Source organism: Oncorhynchus clarkii, chromosome 3 (assembly GCF_045791955.1).
Source record: "Oncorhynchus clarkii lewisi isolate Uvic-CL-2024 chromosome 3, UVic_Ocla_1.0, whole genome shotgun sequence".
Lineage (NCBI taxonomy): Eukaryota > Metazoa > Chordata > Actinopteri > Salmoniformes > Salmonidae > Oncorhynchus > Oncorhynchus clarkii.
This window is the reverse complement of record NC_092149.1, coordinates 19,823,757-19,848,452: the sequence shown is the minus strand read 5'-3', so window position 1 is coordinate 19,848,452 and position 24,696 is coordinate 19,823,757. Positions and strand designations below refer to the sequence as shown.

General features: G+C 40.4%; 1 protein-coding gene across 4 annotated transcripts in view; it reads right to left on the bottom strand.

Annotated features, from left to right (window-relative positions):
- LOC139390547 (potassium-transporting ATPase alpha chain 1) overlaps positions 1–24,299 on the bottom strand; it is a 37,361-nt gene extending 13,062 nt beyond the window's left edge. For 3 of the 4 annotated variants that reach the window (XR_011629526.1, XM_071137740.1, XM_071137748.1), the window contains exon 1: positions 23,653–24,229. Coding sequence is in view for 3 of the 4 variants with exons in the window: in XM_071137740.1 (XP_070993841.1) it covers positions 23,653–24,024 (372 nt within the window). In the remaining variant the exon portion in view is untranslated. Of the gene's footprint in view, positions 1–9,164; positions 9,724–23,652 lie in introns of those variants that run through there. The other variant, XM_071137783.1, reaches the window with a different exon arrangement.
- Between the last annotated feature and the right edge of the window lie 397 nt (positions 24,300–24,696).

Here is a 24,696-nt window from a genome sequence, read left to right as displayed (position 1 = left end):
ATGTATCTCACAGGAGAAAGCATCCGAGCGAGCGAAACAATGCCCCTCTGTCTCTCTAACTGTTGGCCATCTATCTGATGCTGTCTGGTCTAAACGAGTATAAAATTGTTGCCACCCGTAGCATTGAAGGCAAGGGAAGCCAGCGAGCATTTGGCCTCCCTAGAAAAGTTGAAAAAATGTGTCAATCAGTGTTGAGCTAAACTGTGAATGGTCCTGGCAGCTTGGATTTTGGCGTCACTCCTATCAAATCCCGTTGAGAGCATACGTCATTGTCAGAAAAATTTGAATAGTTGAATCTGGTTTTGTTGTTGTCCTCCGGAGGCTAGCTAGCTAGCTAAAATGGACCCTTTCCTAAATTAGCCATTGATGGAGATAGGGATTTGGACTTGTGATGTTACTTAATTCTCTGTGCTGGCCAATGATTATAAGCAACTCCGATCCAACCATTAATTCATACATTGTTGTGCCTCTTCCCTGAGAGGATGCAAGTTCAATATGTAGCTAGATGTAGAAGGCTAATGTTAACTACCTAACGTTGCCCATGAATGGAATTCAGCCTAGCAAGCAAGCATTTTAGCCAGGTAGTCTAGGACAACAACACATAAAAGCATGTACTGTATGACAGAGTGATAGACAGTTTCGTCAACATGAAAGAGAGGAGGATTGCAATGGTGTTTCTCTACAAGTGCAGTAGTTTCTACTTGCACGAACACGCACGCACGCACACAGAAATCAGAACCATGGACAGCCACATCTTAGTTAGCTTACTTTGATTGAACTAAATTGTTTTAGGTATATATTAGTTGTCGCTGTATTAGACTGAGCAGAGGTGATTTGATGATGTTGAAATTATGAAGTTGAAATGGTACTGGAATAGGGGAAGCAGCTCCTGTTTTCTTTGTGACTTGTGGTAACTCTCTGTGGTTCTGAATCAATAGTTGTTTAGTGGTCTGAACTTGCTTGACCATGCTCTAGGTCATGTAACTGTCTGTTACATGCAATATGCTTTGTGGACTTCCCCAGAGATTTTACCCACACACTGCTGCTGTTCATCGATGTAGAAAATGTGCAAAATGTAAGCAAAGATCCATCTAGCTCCATCATATCACACTGTCAGCCACTGGGCTTCTTCTTGTTACCATATTTGGTAGTAAGTGGAAACGCCAACCGGATGCTTCACATTTATATGTCCGGTGAAATTTCTGGGTCTTTAGAACGACATGAAACAACATGGAGTTGCTTTCAAACAGGACACTAGCGTCCTAATCTCAGTAAGGTAGAGTGGGCTGGAGCTGGAATGTGTTCTAGTTTACAAGTCTGAGATATAAAAATAAACTGCTCTGAGTGGAGTGCCCACCGCTTGGAACACACTTACACCAATCACTTAATAGCTGCATGGCAATCTTTGTTACTCCCAAATAATATTTTCCTCCTTGTTACTGTAGTCAGTATTATTGCAGTGAGTATTGTTCCTAGCCATATGTCTTCCACATAAACCTGGCAAGCTAAGCTATACAGTTGTCTACAAGCAAGGCAACACTGATAAACCAGGACACACCCCCATCCAAAGCAGGCCAATGTACTCTCTCATGTGGGTGAGCAGACTTACTGGCATTGCCTCTGTGTTTGTTTTCCTCCGTTAAGTTTTGGTTTGTCACGTCCTGACCTTAGTTCCTTTTGTTATGTCTCTGTTTTAGGTTGGTCATATATGTATGCAAACACGTATATATATATGCAAACACATTAAAAAACAATTTCTGTGAAATGTAGGCTTTTCATAATAGGTGAGCACATTCACCTAAAGTTTCACCTAATGTGAAATGGTCAGAATATCCTGGCTAAGGTGGTGGTGACCCCTCCCATGCAGGCCTATGGGGACTCCTTTAGCCTGCATACTGTGGGTAAACAGACTTACAGTAGGACCTGGGCCTGAGTTTGTAAGTCTACCAGGCACTTTTTCCTGCTATCTGATCACAGAGGTTGTGTTATCACTAACTGAGAGAGCAGGAGAGAGAGAGAGACTATTTGCTCATTGTTACAACACTGTACATATAACATTTGAAATGTATATTATTTTGAAGCTTTTGTGAGTGTAATGTTAACTGGTAGTTTCTTATTGTTTATTTCACCCTTTGTTTATCTATTCCATTTGCTTTGACAATGTAAACATGTTTACCATGCCAATAAAGCTCTATTTGAATTGAGAGAGAGAGAGAGTGAGAGAGAGAGAGCGAGAGAGAGAGAGAGAGAGAGAGAGAGATGGAAAGAGGGAGAGAGAGAGGGAAAGAGAGAGAGGTATAAGAGAGAGAGAGACAGAGAGACAGAGAGAGAGAGAGATAGAGTGAGAGAGAGAGAGAGAGAGAGAGAGAGAGAGAGAGAGAGAGCGAGAGAGAGAGAGAGGTATAAGAGAGAGAGACAGAGAGAGAGAGAGGGAGAGAGAGAGACCGAGAGAAAGAGAGAGAGGGAGAGAGAGAGAGAGAGAGAAAGAGTGCACACAAACACAGTAGCCTCAGTTAACCTCTACACACTGCTTTAACCTCATGTCTGTCATGTCATGTTCCACTTCTCTAGTTGGACTTCCTTTCTCCTACAGAACTGGACTTCCTTTCTCCTACAGAACAATAGGGGACTCCTTTAGCCTGCATACTGTGGGTAAACAGTAGGACCTGGGGCTGAGTTTGTAAGTCTACCAGGCACTTTGTGGCACTTTGCACTATCTGATCACAGAGGTTGTGTTATCACTAACTGAGAGAGCGGGAGAGAGAGAGAGACTATTTGCTCATTGTTACAACACTGTACATATAACATTTGAAATGTCTATTATTTTGAAGCTTTTGTGAGTGTAATGTTAACTGGTAATTTCTTATTGTTTATTTCACCCTTTGTTTATCTATTCCATTTGCTTTGACAATGTAAACATGTTTACCATGCCAATAAAGCTCTATTTGAATTGAGAGAGAGAGAGAGTGAGAGAGAGAGAGCGAGAGAGAGAGAGAGAGAGAGAGAGAGATGGAAAGAGGGAGAGAGAGAGGGAAAGAGAGAGAGGTATAAGAGAGAGAGACAGAGAGAGAGAGAGGGAAAGAGAGAGAGGTATAAGAGAGAGAGACAGAGAGAGAGAGAGGGAAAGAGAGAGAGGTATAAGAGAGAAAGAGACAGAGAGAGAGAGCGAGAGAGAGAGAGACAGAGAGAAATAGAGAGAGACAGAGAGAAAGAGAGAGAGGGAGAGAGAGAGACAGAGAGAAAGAGAGAGAGGGAGAGAGAGAGAGAGAGAGAGAGAGAGAGAGAGAGAGAAAGAGTGCACACAAACACAGTAGCCTCAGTTAACCTCTACATGCTGTTTTAACCTCATGTCTGTCATGTCATGTTCCACTTCTCTAGTTGCACTTCCTTTCTCCTACAGAACAATAAGGTTAGGGTGGGGGGGGGGCAGTAATCTTTGTTACTCCCAAATACGTGTTTCCTCCTTGTTACTGTAGTTTGTATTATTGCAGTGAGTATTGTTCCTAGCCATGTCTTCCACATAAACCTGGCAAGCTAAGCTATACAGTTGTCTACACAAACCAACAGAGGGCAGCCAAGGCAACACTGATAAACCAGGACACACCCCCATCCAAAGCAGGCCAATGGAATCTCTCCCTTGAGCAAGGCTTACTGGCATTGACGCTGTGTGGCTTTGTGTGTAAATAGACTCTCCCATGTGGGTGAGCAGACTTACTGGCATTGAATCTGTGCTTGTTTTCTACCATTACGTTTAGGTTCTCCTTTTTTGTTCAGTTCAGAGTGCACTGATTGCTCAGGCAGTACGTTATTTTCAAGAGATAATCCATGTATCTGTAATATAACTTTTCATTTTAGATATGAATTTCCTTTTGTATTTTCCAGGCATGCTCAATTTTCCAGGCACACCTACTTAAACCCTTGATTGAGTAGGTGTGTCCAAACCGTTGACTGGTACTGTATAGATATTACAAATGCTAATATACATAAATCAGAGGGTAAAGAGAGAAATGTTCAGTGTTAAGATTAATCATGTTTTTTAGTGGACTATTAATTGTACCCTGCTGCCAGACCAAAGGCATTTCATCTAAATGTGTTTGAAACTAGAGTGTGTGATTTATTTACACTTTGAGCTTTATTTTAAAATATTTTGGTTTACAAATCTGTATTCTGATAATGGCCTCTTCTTTTGTGTTTTCACAAACAAAAAACATTTTTCCATTAACTACACACTTTAGAGAAGGATAAAATAGAAGAGGTAGATAGAAAAGTTAAGCATCATTGAATAAATGGTCAAATAAAATATATGTATATACAGCGTTATACATAATCTGACAATATGTGACTATAAATGACATTGATAGTGGGGACATTTTTACCAAATGAATCAACTGAAAGGCCAAACTGGAACAGCGTGGCAATTCCTTTTGACTTCTAGAGCTAGATTAAATCCGTACCAAAATGAAAAAAAGAAATGTTCCTGTGTTCGAGGAGACTGCATTCACGGTAAATGTTATGTTGACTCAATTGGAAATTACCTTTAAATTTCAATCGTGCTATACAACGGACCTTCCATGCTACAGATTGAATGGAGCCTTAGTCTCCACAGTTGTCAGAAATAAGTTGAATTAGATATTGCTTGTGTCATTACGACAGCAAAGAACACTGAATTGAGGAAATTGTTACATGTGTAACAAGAAGTAAATATTTGACATTGAGTTGTAAAACATTGATGAATAAACAGCATTATGATATATCCCACAGGGCACAGGCGTCAATTCAATGTCTATTCCACGTTGGTTCAACGCCATTTCATTGAAATGACGTGGAAACAACATTGATTCAACCAGTGTGTCCCCAGTGGGATGTATCTCTTTGGAAAGTGCCTGTCACCGGCACCTATTGTATGTGGTCAAGGTTATGATGATTTTGGGTGCTGGGGTTGAGAGAAGCGGTGGCTGTGGTGCTAGCCGGTGTTGAGGTGTCAGATCAGTCGATACGGTTGCCCAGGATGATGGCAGAGACGATGTACAGGACGATGACGGTGATGCCGATACCCAGGGCGGTGTGGTTCAGTATCCGCGCTAGACGAGAATTCTTCTCAGCAATCTGCTGATGACCCTGGTTGTTGGCGTCTCTAGTCTGAGAGCAGAGCGAGAGGGAGGGAGGGAACACAGAAGGATCGAAGGACGCTCTCTCCCCAAGCTACAGTCTTAAGAATGATGCTATATTGTAAGACATATTTTGACACCTGTTATTATTTCTCTTGGGGGAAGAACATGAGTTGACAGGCGATGCTAAACATTGAGTCAACTAACTGAAATCTCAGTGTCCGTGACTCTCCTTGCCATTGACTTTACACTATAGACATCTCTGAGCAGCTGACTACAAGAGTCAGTATGAGTCACACACTAAGCAACAGTAAAGCTTTAAGAAAAAGTTTAACAGTATATGTGTGTCACATGTGGTCTTGGATTACTTTCTTTCTCCAAGTCAGGAAGAGTCTTGTGCCAAACATGAAGTGGCTGTAAAACACAAACAACAGGCACCAAAATTCCCACTCAAAGCATTATTGGGTAAGCAGCAGAAGCTAAAATTCTCATAGTGAAATAAATGTAGCATTTCTGCCACCTTAGTCTATGTTTAAAGAATAACAACATGACTTCACACCCCCTATAAGATCTCTCCCACTCAACAGTGACTGACTCAATTTAATTTAAGTCTCAATTGAATCAACCTCCCCCTAGTCACATGACGTTGTTAACATAGTCTCAATCTGTTTCTGTTCTCTGGTGAAATTATTGAGTTGGCTTCCACAGCAGGGCGAGGGTTGATAGAAGGCTTTAGGCAGAGAGGTTCTGTGTTAATTTAGGGTAGTGTGGCGTGAGAAGAGCTGCCTGCTATTGTAAACTCTCCTCCTGATTACTGACAGCTGGATCATAATTGTTTCCACACGGCTAGTTGGAGGAGAAGGGCTTGTTGGCTCTCTTAGCACTGGACAGTTGTTGTTTTTCTGAGGGTTGTGTATTTGCGTGTCTTGAATAATTATCTGGGCACTCCACCAAATGGTTTTCTTCCATTTCCTTGAGGTTCACAAGATTTCCTCCATCTGTCTGTCTGTATGCTCTGTTTGCCATGATATTGCAAAACTTGAAATACATATAGCCTATCCATTTACTAGGCTACTATGCACAATTAAATGAGAGATGTGCTTGGTAATTTGTTGTATGGAATATGAAACCATCACAGCCAGAAAAGGTGAGAATTACTGTATATTCTGAAATACTGTGTATTCTGGAACACTGTATATTCTGCATTGGTTATGAAAATAAAATAAATAGGAAAAATATTCCTTTGTCTAATTATTAGATTATGTCTAACTATTTTAGATTCTGAAAATAAAACATATTTTTGCTCTTCTCACTGATGGCAAATAGTTGCGTTCTTGTTAATATGTTTTCCTCTTAAATATATTTTATTTTCATCATATCCCCCATTCGCACAAAGTACTCACTTGCAAGCTTGCAATACAATATTTCAACCACTAGCAGATGTAAGTATGCATGGTCTGAAGTTTGCAGGGAGGTGAGTACATTCTCACGTCAAGTTCTTTTTTTAAATAAAACTTGCATATGCACATTTTGGTGTATATTTTGTATATATGCACGGTTTATAAATGAGGCCCCAGAAACCTACTGGAAGCTTGATTCCACTCACTTACCCACGTAATACTAATTTCCCCATGGGCCTATATCAGCACTGCAGCATATTGTCCATATGACTCATCATAATATAATCTGTCGGGTCAGGCTCCTTGAAAACCACATTACATTTAATACCAACTAAAACCTAAATAAAATATTCTGAACAATTAACTGGTTATTCTAGTGTTTTATTAAATATAAAATACTGTATCTGCAATATGTTCTAAGCAATGTGTTGAGTGCAATCGGACTACAAAGTGAACATTTCATGAATTGTTTTTTTGTGGAGGATCTATAACTGGTGTGTGACCTCATGGAAAGGGAGGGGCAGGATGTGAGATGGGTGATATGTGAGAAAATTCCAAGATCAAACATAATCAGATGGTTGTGGGAGTCTGTCTTTCTAAACTCTGTGACATTAAGGGCCTTCTCAGTGACAGTACAGAAATACTGCTGAATGGGCCATCCATTGAGTGACCCAGGGAGCATGTGTATATTTTTTGGGGTCATTTAGCAGACAATCTTATCCAGAGTGACTTCGTACAGGTCCCCGGTGGGAATGAAACCCAGAACCCTGGCATTGCAAGCGCCATGCTCTACCAACTTCGCCACACGGGACTACTATTGATTTACACTATCAACAGATTTCTGCTCTACTCTGCTCCACAGGATGTGGTCATCCTGTCTGGGTTGGCGCCCCCCCCCTTGGGTTGTGCCGTGGCGGAAATCTTTGTGGGCTATACTCAGCCTTGTCTCAGGATGGTAAGTTGGTGGTTGAAGATATCCCTCTAGTGGTGTGGGGGCTGTGCTTTGGCAAAGTGGGTGGGGTTATATCCTTCCTGTTTGGCCCTGTCCGGGGGTGTCCTCGGATGGGGCCACAGTGTCTCCTGACCCCTCCTGTCTCAGCCTCCAGTATTTATGCTGTAGTAGTTTATGTGTCGGGGGGTTAGGGTCATTTTGTTATATCTGGAGTACTTCTCCTGTCCTATTCGGTGTCCTGTGTGAATTTAAGTGTGCTCTCTCTAATTCTCTCTTTCTCTCTTTCTCTCTCTCGGAGGACCTGAGCCCTATGACCATGCCTCAGGACTACCTGACATGATGACTCCTTGCTGTCCCCAGTCCACCTGGCCGTGCTGCTGCTCCAGTTTCAACTGTTCTGCCTTATTATTATTCGACCATGCTGGTCATTTATGAACATTTGAACATCTTGGCCATGTTCTGTTATAATCTCCACCCGGCACAGCCAGAAGAGGACTGGCCACCCCACATAGCCTGGTTCCTCTCTAGGTTTCTTCCTAGGTTTTGGCCTTTCTAGGGAGATTTCCTAGCCACCGTGCTTCTACACCTGCATTGCTTGCTGTTTGGGGTTTTAGGCTGGGTTTCTGTACAGCACTTTGAGATATCAGCTGATGTACGAAGGGCTATAAAAATAAATTTGATTTGATTTGATTTGATTCTCTGTGACTGAAGAGAAGGTTGACAACTTGCAGTCAACTTTGTTCTAAGGGCAGAAAGAATCTGATTGGTTTAGGGAAGAATAAATCCGATTGGTTTCTAAAAGGTCAATGGGCAGAGTTTAACAGATGCACAACTTGAAATCATAGCGGAGGTTTGAACTGAGCATCTTGTAAATAAAACTTGGAGTTAAAAGTTGTAACGTTTTGAAATAATTATTGTGATACAGTAGTCAGACAAATGTGACAACATCTCTTAGACTTGAAGCAAAGAGTAGATTGTAACAAGCTAGCAGCAACATGCTAAGCTAATCAGAGCAAGCTAGCTTGATAAGCATTTAGCATCCTCTTAGCTACTTAAGTTCAATTAATAGACTACAAGTATGTCAGCTAACATTTGTTTTGTTGAAATGTTAAGGTGAAATTAAAAAAATTGACAGTTATGGACAGTTAAAATGCTAAGCTAAACAGAGCTAGTTGGCGAGCAGATATCTATCTCTTACTAAGAGCTAGATTAAATCCGTACCAAAAGGAAAAAAAGAAATGTTCCTGTGTTCGAGGAGACTGCATTCACGGTAAATGTTATGTTGACTCATTTGGAAATTACCTTTAAATTTCAATCGTGCTATACAACGGACCTTCCATGCTACAGATTGAATGGAGCCTTAGTCTCCACAGTTGTCAGAAATAAGTTGAATTAGATATTGCTTGTGTCATTACGACAGCAAAGAACACTGAATTGAGGAAATTGATACATTTGTGTAACAATAAGTAAATATTTGACATTGAGTTGTAAAATGTTTACTCTTGTGAGTGGTAACCTCACTGGCACGCTGTGTAATGACAACCAGTAATACATGTCATTTCAGACTTTAAGAATAGTCTCTTTCTGCTGCATTCTCATAACATTGTCAAATCTGTCTTTAAACTCTGATATGACTTATCCATACACACTGAATGTACATACACTATCCTTCAGAAATGTATTAGAAAATATTCCAAAATACAATTTGTGTCCATAATTTTGTGTTTATTTATGTATATTAAATATACAATTAAACAGGCAAAATAATGAATGATTTAAACTATCCGGTCTGCCGGTATTAAAAAAAGTAAGTCATTAGATGTAGTTTTTCAAAATGAATGTCATAAACATTGATGAATAAACAGCATTATGATATATCCCACAGGGCACAGGCGTCAATTCAATGTCTATTCCACGTTGGTTCAACGCCATTTCATTGAAATGACGTGGAAACAACGTTGATTCAACCAGGGTGTCCCCAATGGGATGTATCTCTTTGGAAAGTGCCTGTCACCGGCACCTATTGTATGTGGTCAAGGTTATGATGATTTTGGGTGCTGGGGTTGAGAGAAGCGGTGGCTGTGGTGCTAGCCGGTGTTGAGGTGTCAGATCAGTTGATACGGTTGCCCAGGATGATGGCAGAGACGATGTACAGGACGATGACGGTGATGCCGATACCCAGGGCGGTGTGGTTCAGTATCCGCGCTAGACGAGAATTCTTCTCAGCAATCTGCTGATGACCCTGGTTGTTGGCGTCTCTAGTCTGAGAGCAGAGAGAGAGGGAGGGAGGGAGGGAGCGAGCACAGAAGGATCGAAGGACAGAGGGATGGAGGGAGAGAGTGAGAGAGAGTTGTAATTGTTGTAATCGTCATTCAGGAAAAAGAGGAAGAGTCTTCAACGGAGAGAGTTCAACGATGATTCAGTGCCATGCTCTTATTCGATTGGAGTTATTTCAGGAGATGCAGTATTAATTCACAAACACAATACTCAGCCAACATGCCAACTAAGTCAGAAAATAAAAAACAAATAGGGACATTTTTCTCTCTCACTGCAGAGCATTTATAATATATCATATTAATACCTACTAGTGATGAAAAACAACTAAAATGCTGATTTCCTGTGGCCACACCCCAAGCAGCACTAAGTTGAAACAGCTGTGGATGGAGCACAAACGTGGAGCTCTCTCCCCTAGCTACAGTCTTAAGAATGATGCTATATTGTAAGACATATTTTGACACCTGTTATTATTTCTCTTGGGGGAAGAACATGAGTTGACAGGCGATGCCAAACATTGAGTCAACTAACTGAAATCTCAGTGTCCGTGACTCTCCTTGCCATTGACTTTACACTATAGACATCTCTGAGCAGCTGACTACAAGAGTCAGTATGAGTCACACACTAAGCAACAGTAAAGCTTTAAGAAAAAGTTTAACAGTATATGTGTGTCACATGTGGTCTTGGATTACTTTCTTTCTCCAAGTCAGGAAGAGTCTTGTGCCAAACATGAAGTGGATGTAAAACACAAACAACAGGCACCAAAATTCCCACTCAAAGCATTATTGGGTAAGCAGCAGAAGCTAAAATTCTCATAGTGAAATAAATGTAGCGTTTCTGCCACCTTAGTCTATGTTTAAAGAATAACAACATGACCTCAACAGTGACTGACTCAATTTAATTTAAGTCTCAATTGAATCAACCTCCCCCTAGTCACATGACGTTGTTAACATAGCCTCAATCTGTTTCTGTTCTCTGGTGAAATTATTGAGTTGGCTTCCACAGCAGGGCGAGGGTTGATAGAAGGCTTTAGGCAGAGAGGTTCTGTGTTAATTTAGGGTAATGTGGCGTGAGAAGAGCTGCCTGCTATTGTAAACTCTCCTCCTGATTACTGACAGCTGGATCATAATTGTTTCCACACGGCTAGTTGGAGGAGAAGGGCTTGTTGGCTCTCTTAGCACTGGACAGTTGTTGTTTTTCTGAGGGTTGTGTATTTGCGTGTCTTGAATAATTATCTGGGCACTCCACCAAATGGTTTTCTTCCATTTCCTTGAGGTTCACAAGATTTCCTCCATCTGTCTGTCTGTATGCTCTGTTTGCCATGATATTGCAAAACTTGAAATACATATAGCCTATCCATTTACTAGGCTACTATGCACAATTAAATGAGAGATGTGCTTGGTAATTTGTTGTATGGAATATGAAACCATCACAGCCAGAAAAGGTGAGAATTACTGTATATTCTGGAATACTGTGTATTCTGGAACACTGTATATTCTGCAATGGTTATGAAAATAAAATAAATAGGAAAAATATTCCTTTGTCTAATTATAAGATTATGTCTAACTATTTTAGATTCTGAAAATAAAACATATTTTTGCTCTTCTCATTGATGGCAAATAGTTGCGTTCTTGTTAATATGTTTTCCTCTTAAATATGTTTTATTTTCATCATATCCCCCATTCGCACAAAGTACTCACTTGCAAGCTTGCAATACAATATTTCAACCACTAGCAGATGTAAGTATGCATGGTCTGAAGTTTGCAGGGAGGTGAGTACATTCTCACGTCAAGTTCTTTTTTTAAATAAAACTTGCATATGCACATTTTGGGCATATGTAATACTAATTTAGTAATACTAATTTCCCCATGGGCCTATATCAGCACTGCAGCATATTGTCCATATGACTCATCATAATATAATCTGTCGGGTCAGGCTCCTTGAAAACCACATTACATTTAATACCAACTAAAACCTAAATAAAATATTCTGAACAATTAACTGGTTATTCTAGTGTTTTATTAAATATAAAATACTGTATCTGCAATATGTTCTAAGCAATGTGTTGAGTGCAATCGGACTACAAAGTGAACATTTCATGAATTGTTTTTTTGTGGAGGATCTATAACTGGTGTGTGACCTCATGGAAAGGGAGGGGCAGGATGTGAGATGGGTGATATGTGAGAAAATTCCAAGATCAAACATAATCAGATGGTTGTGGGAGTCTGTATTTCTAAACTCTGCGACATTAAGGGCCTTCTCAGTGACAGTACAGAAATACTGCTGAATGGGCCATCCATTGAGTGACACAGGGAGCATGTGTATATTTTTTGGGGTCATTTAGCAGACAATCTTATCCAGAGTGACTTCGTACAGGTCCCCGGTGGGAATGAAACCCAGAACCCTGGCATTGCAAGCGCCATGCTCTACCAACTTCACCACACGGGACTACTATTGATTTACACTATCAACAGATTTCTGCTCTTCTCTGTGACTGAAGAGAAGGTTGTCAACGTGTAGTCAACTTTGTTCTAAGGGCAGAAAGAATCTGATTGGTTTAGGGAAGAACAAATCCGATTGGTTTCTAAAAGGTCAATGGGCGGAGTTTAACAGATGCACAACTTGAAACAACTAAACAGAGCTAGTTGGCTAGCAGATATCTATCTCTTACTAAGAGCTAGATTAAATCCGTACCAAAAGGAAAAAAAGAAATGTTCCTGCGTTCGAGGAGACTGCATTCACGGTAAATGTTGCTGTTGCACGGTAAATGTTATGTTGACTCATTTGGAAATTACCTTTAAATTTCAATCGTGCTATACAACGGACCTTCCATGCTACAGATTGAATGGAGCCTTAGTCTCCACAGTTGTCAGAAATAAGTTGAATTAGATATTGCTTGTGTCATTGCCGACAGCAAAAAACACTGAATTGAGGAAATTGATACACGTGTAACAATAAGTAAATATTTGACATTGAGCTGTAAAATGTTTACTCTTGTGAGTGGTAACCTCACTGGCACTCTGTGTAATGACAACCAGTAATACATGTCATTTCAGACTTTAAGAATAGTCTCTTTCTGCTGCATTCTCATAACATTGTCAAATCTGTCTTTAAACTCTGATATGACTTTTCCATACACACTGAATGTACATACATTATCCTTCAAAAATGTATTAGAAATATTCCAAAATACAATTTGTGTCCATAATTTGGTGTTTATATCCCACAGGGCACAGGCGTCAATTCAATGTCTATTCCACGTTGGTTCAACCAGTGTGTCCCCAGTGGGATGTATCTCTTTGGAAAGTGCCTGTCACCTGCACCTATTGTATGTGGTCAAGGTTATGATGATTTTGGGTGCTGGGGTTGAGAGAAGCGGTGGCTGTGGTGCTAGCCGGTGTTCATGTCTTAAAGTAATGATGAACTGTTATTTTTTTCTTTGCTTATTTGAGCTGTTCTTGCTATAATATGGACTTGGTCATTTACCAAATAGGGCTATCTTCTGTATACCACCCCTACCTTGTCACAAAACAACTGATAGTCTCAAACGCATTAAGAAGGTAAGAAATTCCACAAATGAACTTGGAACAAGGCACACATGTTAATTCAAATGCATTCCAGGTAACTACCTCATGAAGCTGGTTGAGAGAATGCGAAGAGTTTGCAAAGCTGTCATCAAGGCAAAGGGTGGCTACTTTGAAGAATTATATATTCTACAATGTAGAAAATAGTAAAAATAAAGAAACCCTTGAATGAGTAGGTGTTTCCAACTTTTGACTGGTACTGTACAGTGCATTCGGAAAGTATTTAGACCCCCTTGACATGTTTGACATTGAGCTCAGTTGCATTCTGTTTCCATTGATCATCCTTGAGATGTTTCTACAACTTAATTGGAGTTTACCTTGGACCATGATTTGGAAAGGCACACACCTTTCTATATAAGGTCCCACAGTTGACAGTGCATGTCAGAATAAAAACCATGCCATGAGGTCGAAGGAATTGTCTATTGAGCTCAGAGACAGGATTTTGTCGAAATACCGTTCTGGGGAAGGGTACAAAACAATTCTGCAGCATTGAAGGTCCCTAAGAACACAGTGGCCTCCATCATTCTTAAATGGAAGAAGTTTAGAACCACCTAGACTCTTCCTAGAGCTGGCCGCCCGGGCCAAACTGAGCAATCGGTTGAGAAGGGCCTTGGTCAGGAGGTAACCAAGAACCCGATGAGTTCCTCTGTGGAGATCGGAGAACCTTCCAGAAGGACAACAATCTCTGCAGCACTCCACCAATCAGGCCTTCATGGTAGAGTGACCAGACAGAAGCCACTCAGTAAAGGCACATGACAACCCGCTTGGAGTTTGCCAAAAGGCACCTTAAGACCTTAAGCATCATGTCGTGGGGATGTTTTTCAGCGGCAGGGACTGAGAGACTAGCCAGGATTGAGGGAAAGATGAATGGAGCAAAGTACAGAGATATCCTAGATGATATTCTTCTCTAGGATTATTAGTTGTACCCTGCCACCAGTCAAAAGGCCGTTTGATCTAAAAGTTTCTGAAGTCGGTGTGTGATTTTTATTTACAATGAACTTTATTTTAAAACAAATTTGGTTTAAATATCTGCATTCTTATAATGGTCTCTTCCTTTGTGTTTTCACAAACATACAGACATGATACAAGGTAAACACTATTTCCATCAACTACACACTTAGAGAAGGATAAAGTACAACCCCTTGGTAAATAGAAGAGTTGAGCAACACTGAATACATAGTCAAATAAAATATATACCTAACATATACATTGTTATACATAATCTGGCAATATGTGACTCTAAATGACATTGATAGTGGGGACATTTTTACCAAATGAATCAACTGTAAGGCCAAACTGGAACAGCCCTGCAATTTATTTGGACTTCTAGGGCTAGATTCAATCCGTAGCGTGGAAGGCAATGTTCCTGTGACTGAGGAGAGACTGCGTTCACGGTAAACGCTGCATATTTCGACTCAAACGGAAATTACCTTTAAATTTCAGCGGATCTTCTGCACTACAAATTGAATCTAGGCATTAGTCCCCACGGTTGACCAAAATAAGTTGAGTTGAGTCTTTCTTGTGTCATTACTGATAGCCCACAACACTGAATTGAGCAAATTGATACATTTGTGTAACAATAAGTAAATATTTGACATTGAGTTGTAAAATGTTTACTCTTGTGAGTGGTAACCTCACTGGCACTCTGTGTAATGACAACCAGTAATACATGTCATCTTAAGTCATAGAATAGAGCGAACCGTCTAATCTGGTTTCCTGGATGATACTGTTGACTAACAAGGCTGCAGTTCATAGTCACTTTAATAACTCTACCTACATGTACATAATTACCTCAATTACCTCGACACCAATGCCCCCCTGCACATTGACTCATTGACTCTGTACCGCTACCCCATGTATATAGCCCTGCTATTGTTATTTACGGTTGCTCTTTAATTATTTGTTATTCTTATCTCTTACTTTTTTAGGGATTTTCTTAAAACTGCATTGTTGTTTAAGGGCTTGTAAGTAAGCATTTCACTGTCAGGTCTACTACACCTGTTGTATTCGGCGCATGTGACAAATAACATTTTATTTTATTTAGGACTTTTTTGGGGTTCTAAAATAAGTTCAATTGTACATTACAGAGCAATGTACAGAATTGTGTTAGCTTAGTAACTACATACTTTCTTATTCCACTAAGATATAATCAATGAATCAATATTTACAAGAGTAGACCAAAAACAATATACAGTATGTACATGAGGGTAGAGTAGGTGTCACGACTTCTACCGAAGTCGATGCCTCTCCTTGTTCGGGCGGTGCTCGGTGATCGACGTCACCGGTCTTCTAGCCATCATTGATCTATGTTTCATTTTCCATTGGTTTCGTCTGGTCTTCTTACACACCTGGTTCCAATCCCATTCATTAATTGTTGTGTATTTAACTCTCTGTTTCCCCTCATGTCCTTGTCAGAGATTGTTTATTGTTATGTTCATGTTTTATGGATTGGTGTGCGACGTGTCTTTGTAACCACATATATTTTATTATGGACTTTGGAGTTTATGTTTTAAGTTATGAAAATACTCCATTTATACCAAGTTCAATTCTCCTGCGCTTGACTTCCCTGCCACCGACATACACGGCGTGACAGTAGAGTACTGTCAGTAATGGGGATAAGAGGGATGAGTGTGTATAAACAATGGATGGATAGATAAAGTGGCTATCGAAGGGTTAACTGAAACAATGCTGTTGCTATTTTCATTGACAGCTAAGTCTCTACACTTCACCTAAAAAATGACAGAAACATTTGGAGTGTGGACTGTATTAATTGGAGAATTACTGGGAGTGGAACACAGACGTTGTGTGGTTTGGTGCACCTGTGCTCTCTCTTAAATTATTCTCCCTTAAATTACCTAATTCTCAGCCACTTTCCCTTTTCACCACATGTTGCTTATAGGTTCAGCTTAACACATGCCGGATTCATGCCACTAACGGTCCTGCTTACAAAGGAGCTGTGTTCGACAATGTTTCAAATTCATAGATTTGTTAGTTGTGATTGTGATTGCTTATGTTTTTCTCGTCTAAGGCATGGCCACTATAACTTATTTTACGCATCTCTGTTTCCTCAAAGTGCACTCTGTAACGTTAAACACAAAAAATCTGATGAAAAAGAATACATCATAAACGGATGTCTGAGATAAAGCAAACAGCTTTATCTCAGACATTGCCAAATATTGAAGTACCATTCTCAACATATCATGACAGTCACAATAAAGATAACATTCACAATGAAGTTCAGGGTTTAGAGCAAATACCGACAGCGTAAGCAACATTCTATTTGGACCTGTGGTAATGGCCCCATTCATTCCCAACAACCCATGGGGCCCAGATAGGGGCCGCTTCATAAAAGGAGGCTGGGGTATCCTAGTAAGTGGTGTTAATAGTTAGTGTGTGTAATCATTTTCGGATAATGCCAGAGTATAGTATAAATAGTATTAAAATAATAACTGTTTAAGCACCGTTTTCTTCAGAATGTTACAAAGACAGGAAAATATGCTTAATGGATTACTAAATGAACTTGAAACTTGTCAAGGGAAACAACAGCTACTCCTTTCGAAGACAATTGCCAGGAAATTTTGTGCAATCTCCAAAAGGGATCTGTTCATCGTCCTGTTCTTATTTCATGGCAAATCACACTAAAACATTTCACAACATACTGACTGGAAAACACACAGCCTACGACACACAGACACAAATCTAAAAACACTTTCAGCCACAGACACGTAACCACACACAAGCATGAGCACACAAACACAGACAAGCACGAGCACACACACACAGACACGCAACCAAGCTCGAGCAGACACACACACACACACACACACAAGCATGAGCACACAAGCACGAGCACACACACACACACACACACACACACGAGCACACACACACACAATAGCTTCTTTCTGCTCTCTGATTATGCCCTCTTGTCCACCATGTTAGAAAGGCCCCACTGTGTGAACGTTGAATTTCCAAGAGGCAGATTCCAGTTGCACTCCCCTCCCCAGGCCTGTACCTCTGTTGACCCTCCCACAGGCCTGTTCCCCTCCTCCTACCCTTCCCAGACAACCTGGCGCAAATCCCAAACACAACAGACTCTCAGCTCAGCTATAAAGCAACTCCCCCTCTTGTGGGTTAGGCCAGGAAAAACATGCTGAAACGTGGAAAATCCTATAAATCAAAACATAACAATATCCTGCATAGATCTCGAACTAACCTCAAACAATCCAAACTCAATAAAATAGGGAATGCAACTATCTACAGTGCATTCAGAACGTATTCAGACCCCTTCACTTTTTCCACATTTAGTTACATTACAGCCTTATTCTAAAATGGATGAAATACAACATTTTCCTCATCAATTTACACACAATACCCCATAATGACAAAGCGAAAACAGGTTTAGAAATGTTTGCAAATTTATTACAAATAAAAAATAGAAATACCGTATTTACATAAGTGTGCATGCTGTTTCCATTGATCATCCTTGAGATCTTTCTACAACCTGAATGGAGTCCACCTGTGGTAAATTCAATTTATTGGACATGATTTGGAAAGGCACACACCTGTCTATATAAGGTCCCACAGTTGACAGTGCATATCAGAGCAGAATTGTTCCGAGACAGGATTGTGTCGAGGCACAGATCTGGGGAAGGGTACCAAAACAATTCTACAGCAATGAAGGTGCCTGAGAACACAGTGGCCTCCATAATTTTTAAATGGAAGAAGTTTGCTCAGTTTGGCCAGGCGGCCAGCTCTAGGAAGACTCTCCCTAGAGCTGGCCGCCTGGCCAAACTGAGCAATTGAGGAAGAAGGGCCTTCATCAGGGAAGCGACCAAGAACCCGATGGTAACTCTGACAGAGCTCCAGAGCTCCTCTGTGGAGATGGGAGAACCTTCCAGAAGGGCAATCATTTCTGCAGCACTCCACCAATCAGGCACATGACAGCCCGCTTGGAGTTTGCCAAAAGGCACCTAAAGGAATCTCAGACCATGAAAAACAAGATTCTCTGGTCTGATGAAACCAAGATTGAATTCTTTGGCCTGAATAGGTGGGGTGGTTGTTGGCAGCATCATGCTGCGGGGGTGTTTTTTCAGCGGAAACTCCACAAATTCAGGTTTGCCAAGCTTGTCGCATCATACCGAAGAAGACTCAAGGCTGTAATCGCTGTAAAAAGTGCTTCAACAAAGTACTGAATAAAGGGTCTAAATAGTTATGTAAATGTGATATTTCTGTTTTTATTTGTTATAAATTTACAAACAATTCTAAAAAACTGTTTTTCCTTTGTCAATATGGGTTATTGTGTGTAGATTAATAGGGGGAAAACAATTTAATCCATTTTAGAATAACTCTGTAATGTAACAATGTGGAAAAAGTCAAGGGGTCTGAATACTTTCCGAATGCACTGTATGTAATCCAAGGGAATCATTTCCACAACAGTAGCCAAATAGGAAGTCATAATTTCACCAGCTTTCTCATACAGGACATAACTCCATATCTCCTTTTCTTTCTACATATACAGTACAGTAACACATTTCTTGGAACATACATTTTCCTAGATACATAACTCCTTTGTATCTCTCCCTGTCTGGGAATAGTTTTAAGATGGGCCGGTAGTGTACTCTATGGGAGTGGGCATTAAGTCTATGTGCCAATCAGACAGTGCTGCTGACTGGAAGAGACAGAAGAGAAAACTGTGTTTGCAGTGCGGCTTGTCACTTCTGTACGCAGTATCCACCAAAAACTGGCAACTGCAGCTTGCCGCAACTGAGTCAGGGTGGGAAGAGCTCGGTGTGGGATAGTCATGCCCAAGCTTCCTGGCAGAGCGTCAAGTAGCCTCTTAGAGAGATAATACACCACTCACCCATTATGTCTCCTCCAGGTCTGAACTGGGTGCGGTCACACCTACTCCCGGTCTCCCGCTCCCATCGTCATGCAAACCTGGACTTCATCAGTACCTTGATTACCTCCCCTTTATTTAGCCCTCTGTAGCCTCTGTCATCAGGCAGTATTGGTTTGTTTTCATTCACAGTCTGTACACTTCTCATGTTTTGTTTATCTGCATTCTTCATTATTAAAATCACCTTCTGCGCCTGCTTTCTGTCTCCCGGCGTATATGTGACAGGTGCTCAACTGTTTACTATAAGTAGGCCATTATCCCATTATATTTATCACAATTTCTATTCTAGTTAGTGCATTATCTTTTACCAGATCTAATGTGTTATAATCTCCTACATTAATTTCACATTTCCACAAACTTCAAAGTGTTTCCTTTAAAATGGTACCCGTAATATGCATATCCTTGCTTCAGGTCAAGAGCTACAGGCAGTTAGATTTGGGTATGTCATTTTAGATTTTTTTTTTTTTTCTAAAGGGTCAGATCCTTAAGAGGTTTTAAGCGTCAAATCAAACCTAGGTCTGACAGATTGATTCCAGAGTATCTTCTGGATGCTTTCATGCTATCTGTCCCCAGATAGCCTTTTCAGTTGTGTTAAACTGGAAAAAATTGCAGAAACAACAGTTTGTTGTTTGTGTTGATACCCAAAAGATAAGGAGGCATGAATGTGTTTTCCCAATTACTTTAGGGTGTTGCACAGATAAGAATCAGCTCTGATTGCTTCAGTTTATGAGAAAATGAAACATAACTTTATGGCAGTGAGTCATGGATATGAGATGCTTCAGTTTAGGGGAAAATGAAACATAACTTTATGGCAGTGAGTCATGGATATGAGATGCTTCAGTTTAGGGGAAAATGAAACATAACTTCATGGCAGTGAGTCATGGATATGAGATGCTTCAGTTTAGGGGAAAATGAAACATAACTTCATGGCAGTGAGTCATGGATATGAGATGCTTCAGTTTAGGGGAAAATGAAACATAACTTCATGGCAGTGAGTCATGGATATGAGATGCTTCAGTTTAGGGGAAAATGAAACAACTTCATGGCAGTGAGTCATGGATATGAGATGCTTCAGTTTAGGGGAAAATTAAACATAACTTCATGGCAGTGAGTCATGGATATGAGATGCTTCAGTTTAGGGGAAAATGAAACATAACTTCATGGCAGTGAGTCATGGATATGAGATTACAAGAGCATGCTAAGATGATTCAGTCTGTGATGTGGGTCGTTCCACCCAAAAAAATGTAAACATAATGAGCACATGTTCAACTTAATATAAAACATGTTTTCCCACCTCAAGGTTAAATAAAAAAAATACTATAGTAAGTGCTGTAAGAATATTTGAAGATAAATAAACAACGCAGAGGACTAAAGGTGAAGAGGGAATTAACGATCAATGGAAATAGCTGTTTTTCTGTAATAGGGAAACATTGATTAATGGGTCAGAGACATGGGAGGAATTTCAGTCTGGGACTCATAGCTACTTGTGGCAAGTTCTAATTGGTTCAAATTGCCTATACACGAGGTACTTGTTATTTGGCCGTTGGCCCAATTTTACTGCAAGGAATTCTAACTGGTCAACCACAGGCTAGGGTTGTAACGACAGATCTCCTCTTCGTCTGCAGCGTGGTAAGTGTCCATAATGTTTTAAATAAAGACAAATGAACACTCAAACAAAAACGATAACGTGAAATCGACAAAAAAACGAAACAGTACCGTGTGGCGACAAACACTCACACAGAAACAAACACCCACAAACCAACAGTGAAACCCAGGCTACCTAAGTATGATTCTCAATTAGAGACAGCTAACGACACCTGCCTCTGATTGAGAACCATACTAGGCCGAAACAGAAACCAAACATAGACTGCCCACCCCAACTCACGCACTGACCATACTAAATAAAGACAAAACAAAGGAAATAAAGGTCAGAACGTGACAAGGGTTGGGATATAGATTACATCCTGTCTCTTTGTTCTGTGGAGAATCACTGAAGACAGGGAAGAAGGAACATCTGTCATCTACTTTCCAGCATAACAACTGATGTGTTATTTTTTTCTTCTTTTTTGCTTTGGGGTCTGTGTTATTGAAGAATGACATCAACTGCTAACAGTTCCTATTAATATACTTTAAGTGCCAACAGGTATGCTCGTAACACTGTTGATCAACCATAAATCCCCTTGTTACAGGGGAAATGGAAGTTTGTTGTGTTCAACAGGGAGGGGCAATTGAACGCAAGCTTCACAACGTTTATTATTATTGTGAAAACATTTCTAGCCTGTCTATCTATGTGTAACAGGGTCGACCTGTTATGCTCAACACACTCAGTTTTCCACCACAAAACACCAGAACATGGTCAAAAAGAGTAGACGGGCTCATCTGCTTTTACACTATTATTTGACTATTAGATGTTCAATGTTTCTTTTGAATATAATATTATAAAAAGGAATAGTTTCACCATATTAAAACGAGAGTTCAGTTCAAGTAACAGGCTTGACCTTTAAATGAGGGACAGGTTTTTTTTTTTTCTTCCTTAAAATGAATCGCTAATCACAAAATAAATAATAATCTACAGAAATGACGTTGTGAAAGTAACAAAATAATTAGAGCTTTAGTATGTGAAAAATGTGAGAAATGTTGGCATTAAGTGGGTTAAAATGCACAGAACATTTGCGTTTTAGCAAGTCTTTATTTATATATAAAATCAAATTGATTGAATATTCCATGCGGCCTCAAAAGTAATTATTTATCATGAGAGGGCCATCAACAATAACTAGTAATCCTACATACTCAAAGAAAGGTTAACATCTCACCTTTCTGGCAAATATAGTTGCTGAGGTGTAGTCACTTTTGAGGACATAAACTCAAGTACACAGTACAAATATGATACAAATATGAAAATATGAAATATTTTACAGTATATAATAGCTCTTGACTTGCCCAGGAGAGGAGGAACTTTACTGAGCGACTATGTCTATGATGGATGTGCATGAAGTCAATTCACCAGCACATTGTTCAACCTCCGTTGATGTTGTTATTACGTTAGAAATCATCCACTGGGTTTTGATACTTGATAATAAGCCACGGTCTCATTGTGAAATAAAGATGCCCATAATAACATCTTAGAGGTCTTCAACCTCCTTTCTCTCTTTACCAGGCTTTGACCCGGATGTTTCCTCCATTACCCACATTGATCTATATGAGTCATACCCAGTCAACAATTAGCTGCCTAACCTGATATGCGTTTGTAATCCCAGTAAGTAAGTAAAGAGACTTGCTATGTGCACACTGGCCACAAAACGAGGTGGAAACTGAGATGCACTTCCTAACATCCTGACAATCGTATGACCATATTAGAGACACATATTTCCCTCAGATTACACAGTGTACAATCCACCGTGTACAATCTGTAAAATACCACAGTGTGCAATCACAGCAGCAAGATTTGACAAAAGAAAAGAGCAACCAGTGAAAAACACACACCATTGTAAATACAACCCGTTTTATGTTTTATTCATTTTCCTTTTTGTACTTTAACTATTTGCACATCATTACAACACTGCACATAGACATAATGACTTTTGAAATGTCTTTATTCTTTTGTAACTTTTGTAAATGTCTAAATTCTTTTTGAACTTTTTGTAAGTTTACTGTACATTTTTTATTGTCTATTCAACTTTTGTTTATTATCTATTCAACTGGCATTAGCAATTTAAACATATGTTTCCCATGCCAATAAAGCCCCTTAAATTGAAATTGACTTGGGGCATGTAGGGATATCTCAGGGTTTCCAGCCCTTTCCTACCCCTCTTCTCAGTGTGTCTGTCCATTCGATGGTGAGGTTTGGCAAAGGACAAGATGGAGGATTGATGGAGTTCTCCTTTCGTCTTCAGAATACCTTTTAAATGTTGAATACCTCCCCCTCTTACATCACTCACAGTCAAGGCACCCGCATTGTCACGTCCCTATTTTTAATCACCCATATTCCGGGAAGGGTCCCTCCCTTTCTTACACACACTCTTCCTGATTCCTACTCCGCACCCCATCTCTCCTCCCCCGATCCCCTCAAACCAACCTATCCTCAGGACCTTATTCAAAACAGAACTCAAGACTGTGAGACACCAACACTGTAAGGCCAAAACTATCACAAACATGTCCCTCTCCCCAGCTATGCAGCCCACCACCAAGGCAAAATTCAGATCACTGACTCTAAAGAGCGAGATAGAGAGAGACGGGCCCTTATTTAAACAAAACCGGTAACTGGGTTTCTTGGATAATGCTAAAAAAAGACTAGAGTGAGAAATACACTACTGACTACTCTACAAAATGAAACAAGTTATGTTCTGTGGATTATTTAGGATACATCTCTACTAGAAACACATTCGTCTACATTACATTTGAATACTCTTAAAACAGCAATAAAAGTCCCACTCACCGAGATGGAGTAGATAAGTGCAGCGATGCCAAGTGGCAGGCAGCAGCACAGCATGGTGAAAATGGAGTAGCCCAGGTAGTCTGGCAGAGGGTAAGGCAGAGCTCCACGGGTCACAAACACCGTAGGCTGGACTGTGACGGTGGACTGGGGGTAGTGTCCCGGGGAGTACTGTCCCTGGGGGTATGGCTGGCTGTAAGGGGCCCCGGGAGCTCCTCCATACTGTGGCGGTGGTGCGTAGCCCTGGGGATTGGGGGGGTAGCCTGCTGGTGCGGGGTATCCTGCGTTGGGGTGGTCCTGGTAGGGTGGAGGAGCTGGTTGTCCCATCCCAGACTTCTCATCTGGGTTCCAGCCTGGTGGTGTGGCGTTTGGCATCTTGTTGGGATCAATTTTTTTTTGCTGTTGGTGATTTGTTTCCCTTTTATCTTACTTCTCTCTTTCTTTATTTTGTGCCTCCTCTCAATCTCTCCAAGTGTTCTTCTGTGTCTCTCTGCCTAAACTGTCTGCCTGCCTACAAGCTACAAGCTGCCTACAAGCTGAGCAATTATGCTCTCTATTCCCCTCCCCTGTCCGTCCCTGGCAGCTCAGTATGCTTAGAGGAAGCCTGCGTGGGTGAGCTGAAAGGGAATGGTTAGGGGTGGGGAAAGACTGAGTAGCTGACCAGAGTCAAATAACAAGTCTAGCAGTCAGGCAGAAATGCTGTCCATAGTCTGGATAGGAGTTGGGCGCAACCCCATGGTGATATTTTGAACTACACCAGTAACAAATGACAATGCAACAAGATAATGTAACACACATGATAATGTAACAAGATAATGTATCATAATGACAATATAACAACATAATGTAACAAACAGTAACACTACAAGACAATGTAACATTGACAATGTAACAAGATAATGTAACATAAATGACAATGCAACAAGACAATGTAATGTTATGATAATGCAGAAATAATGTAACCTAGGAGTAGAGTATGTAACATAAATAGATAGGTCCAGTCGGCCTGCTGGACAGATAGGACCGCACGGACAGCCAGATGAGACC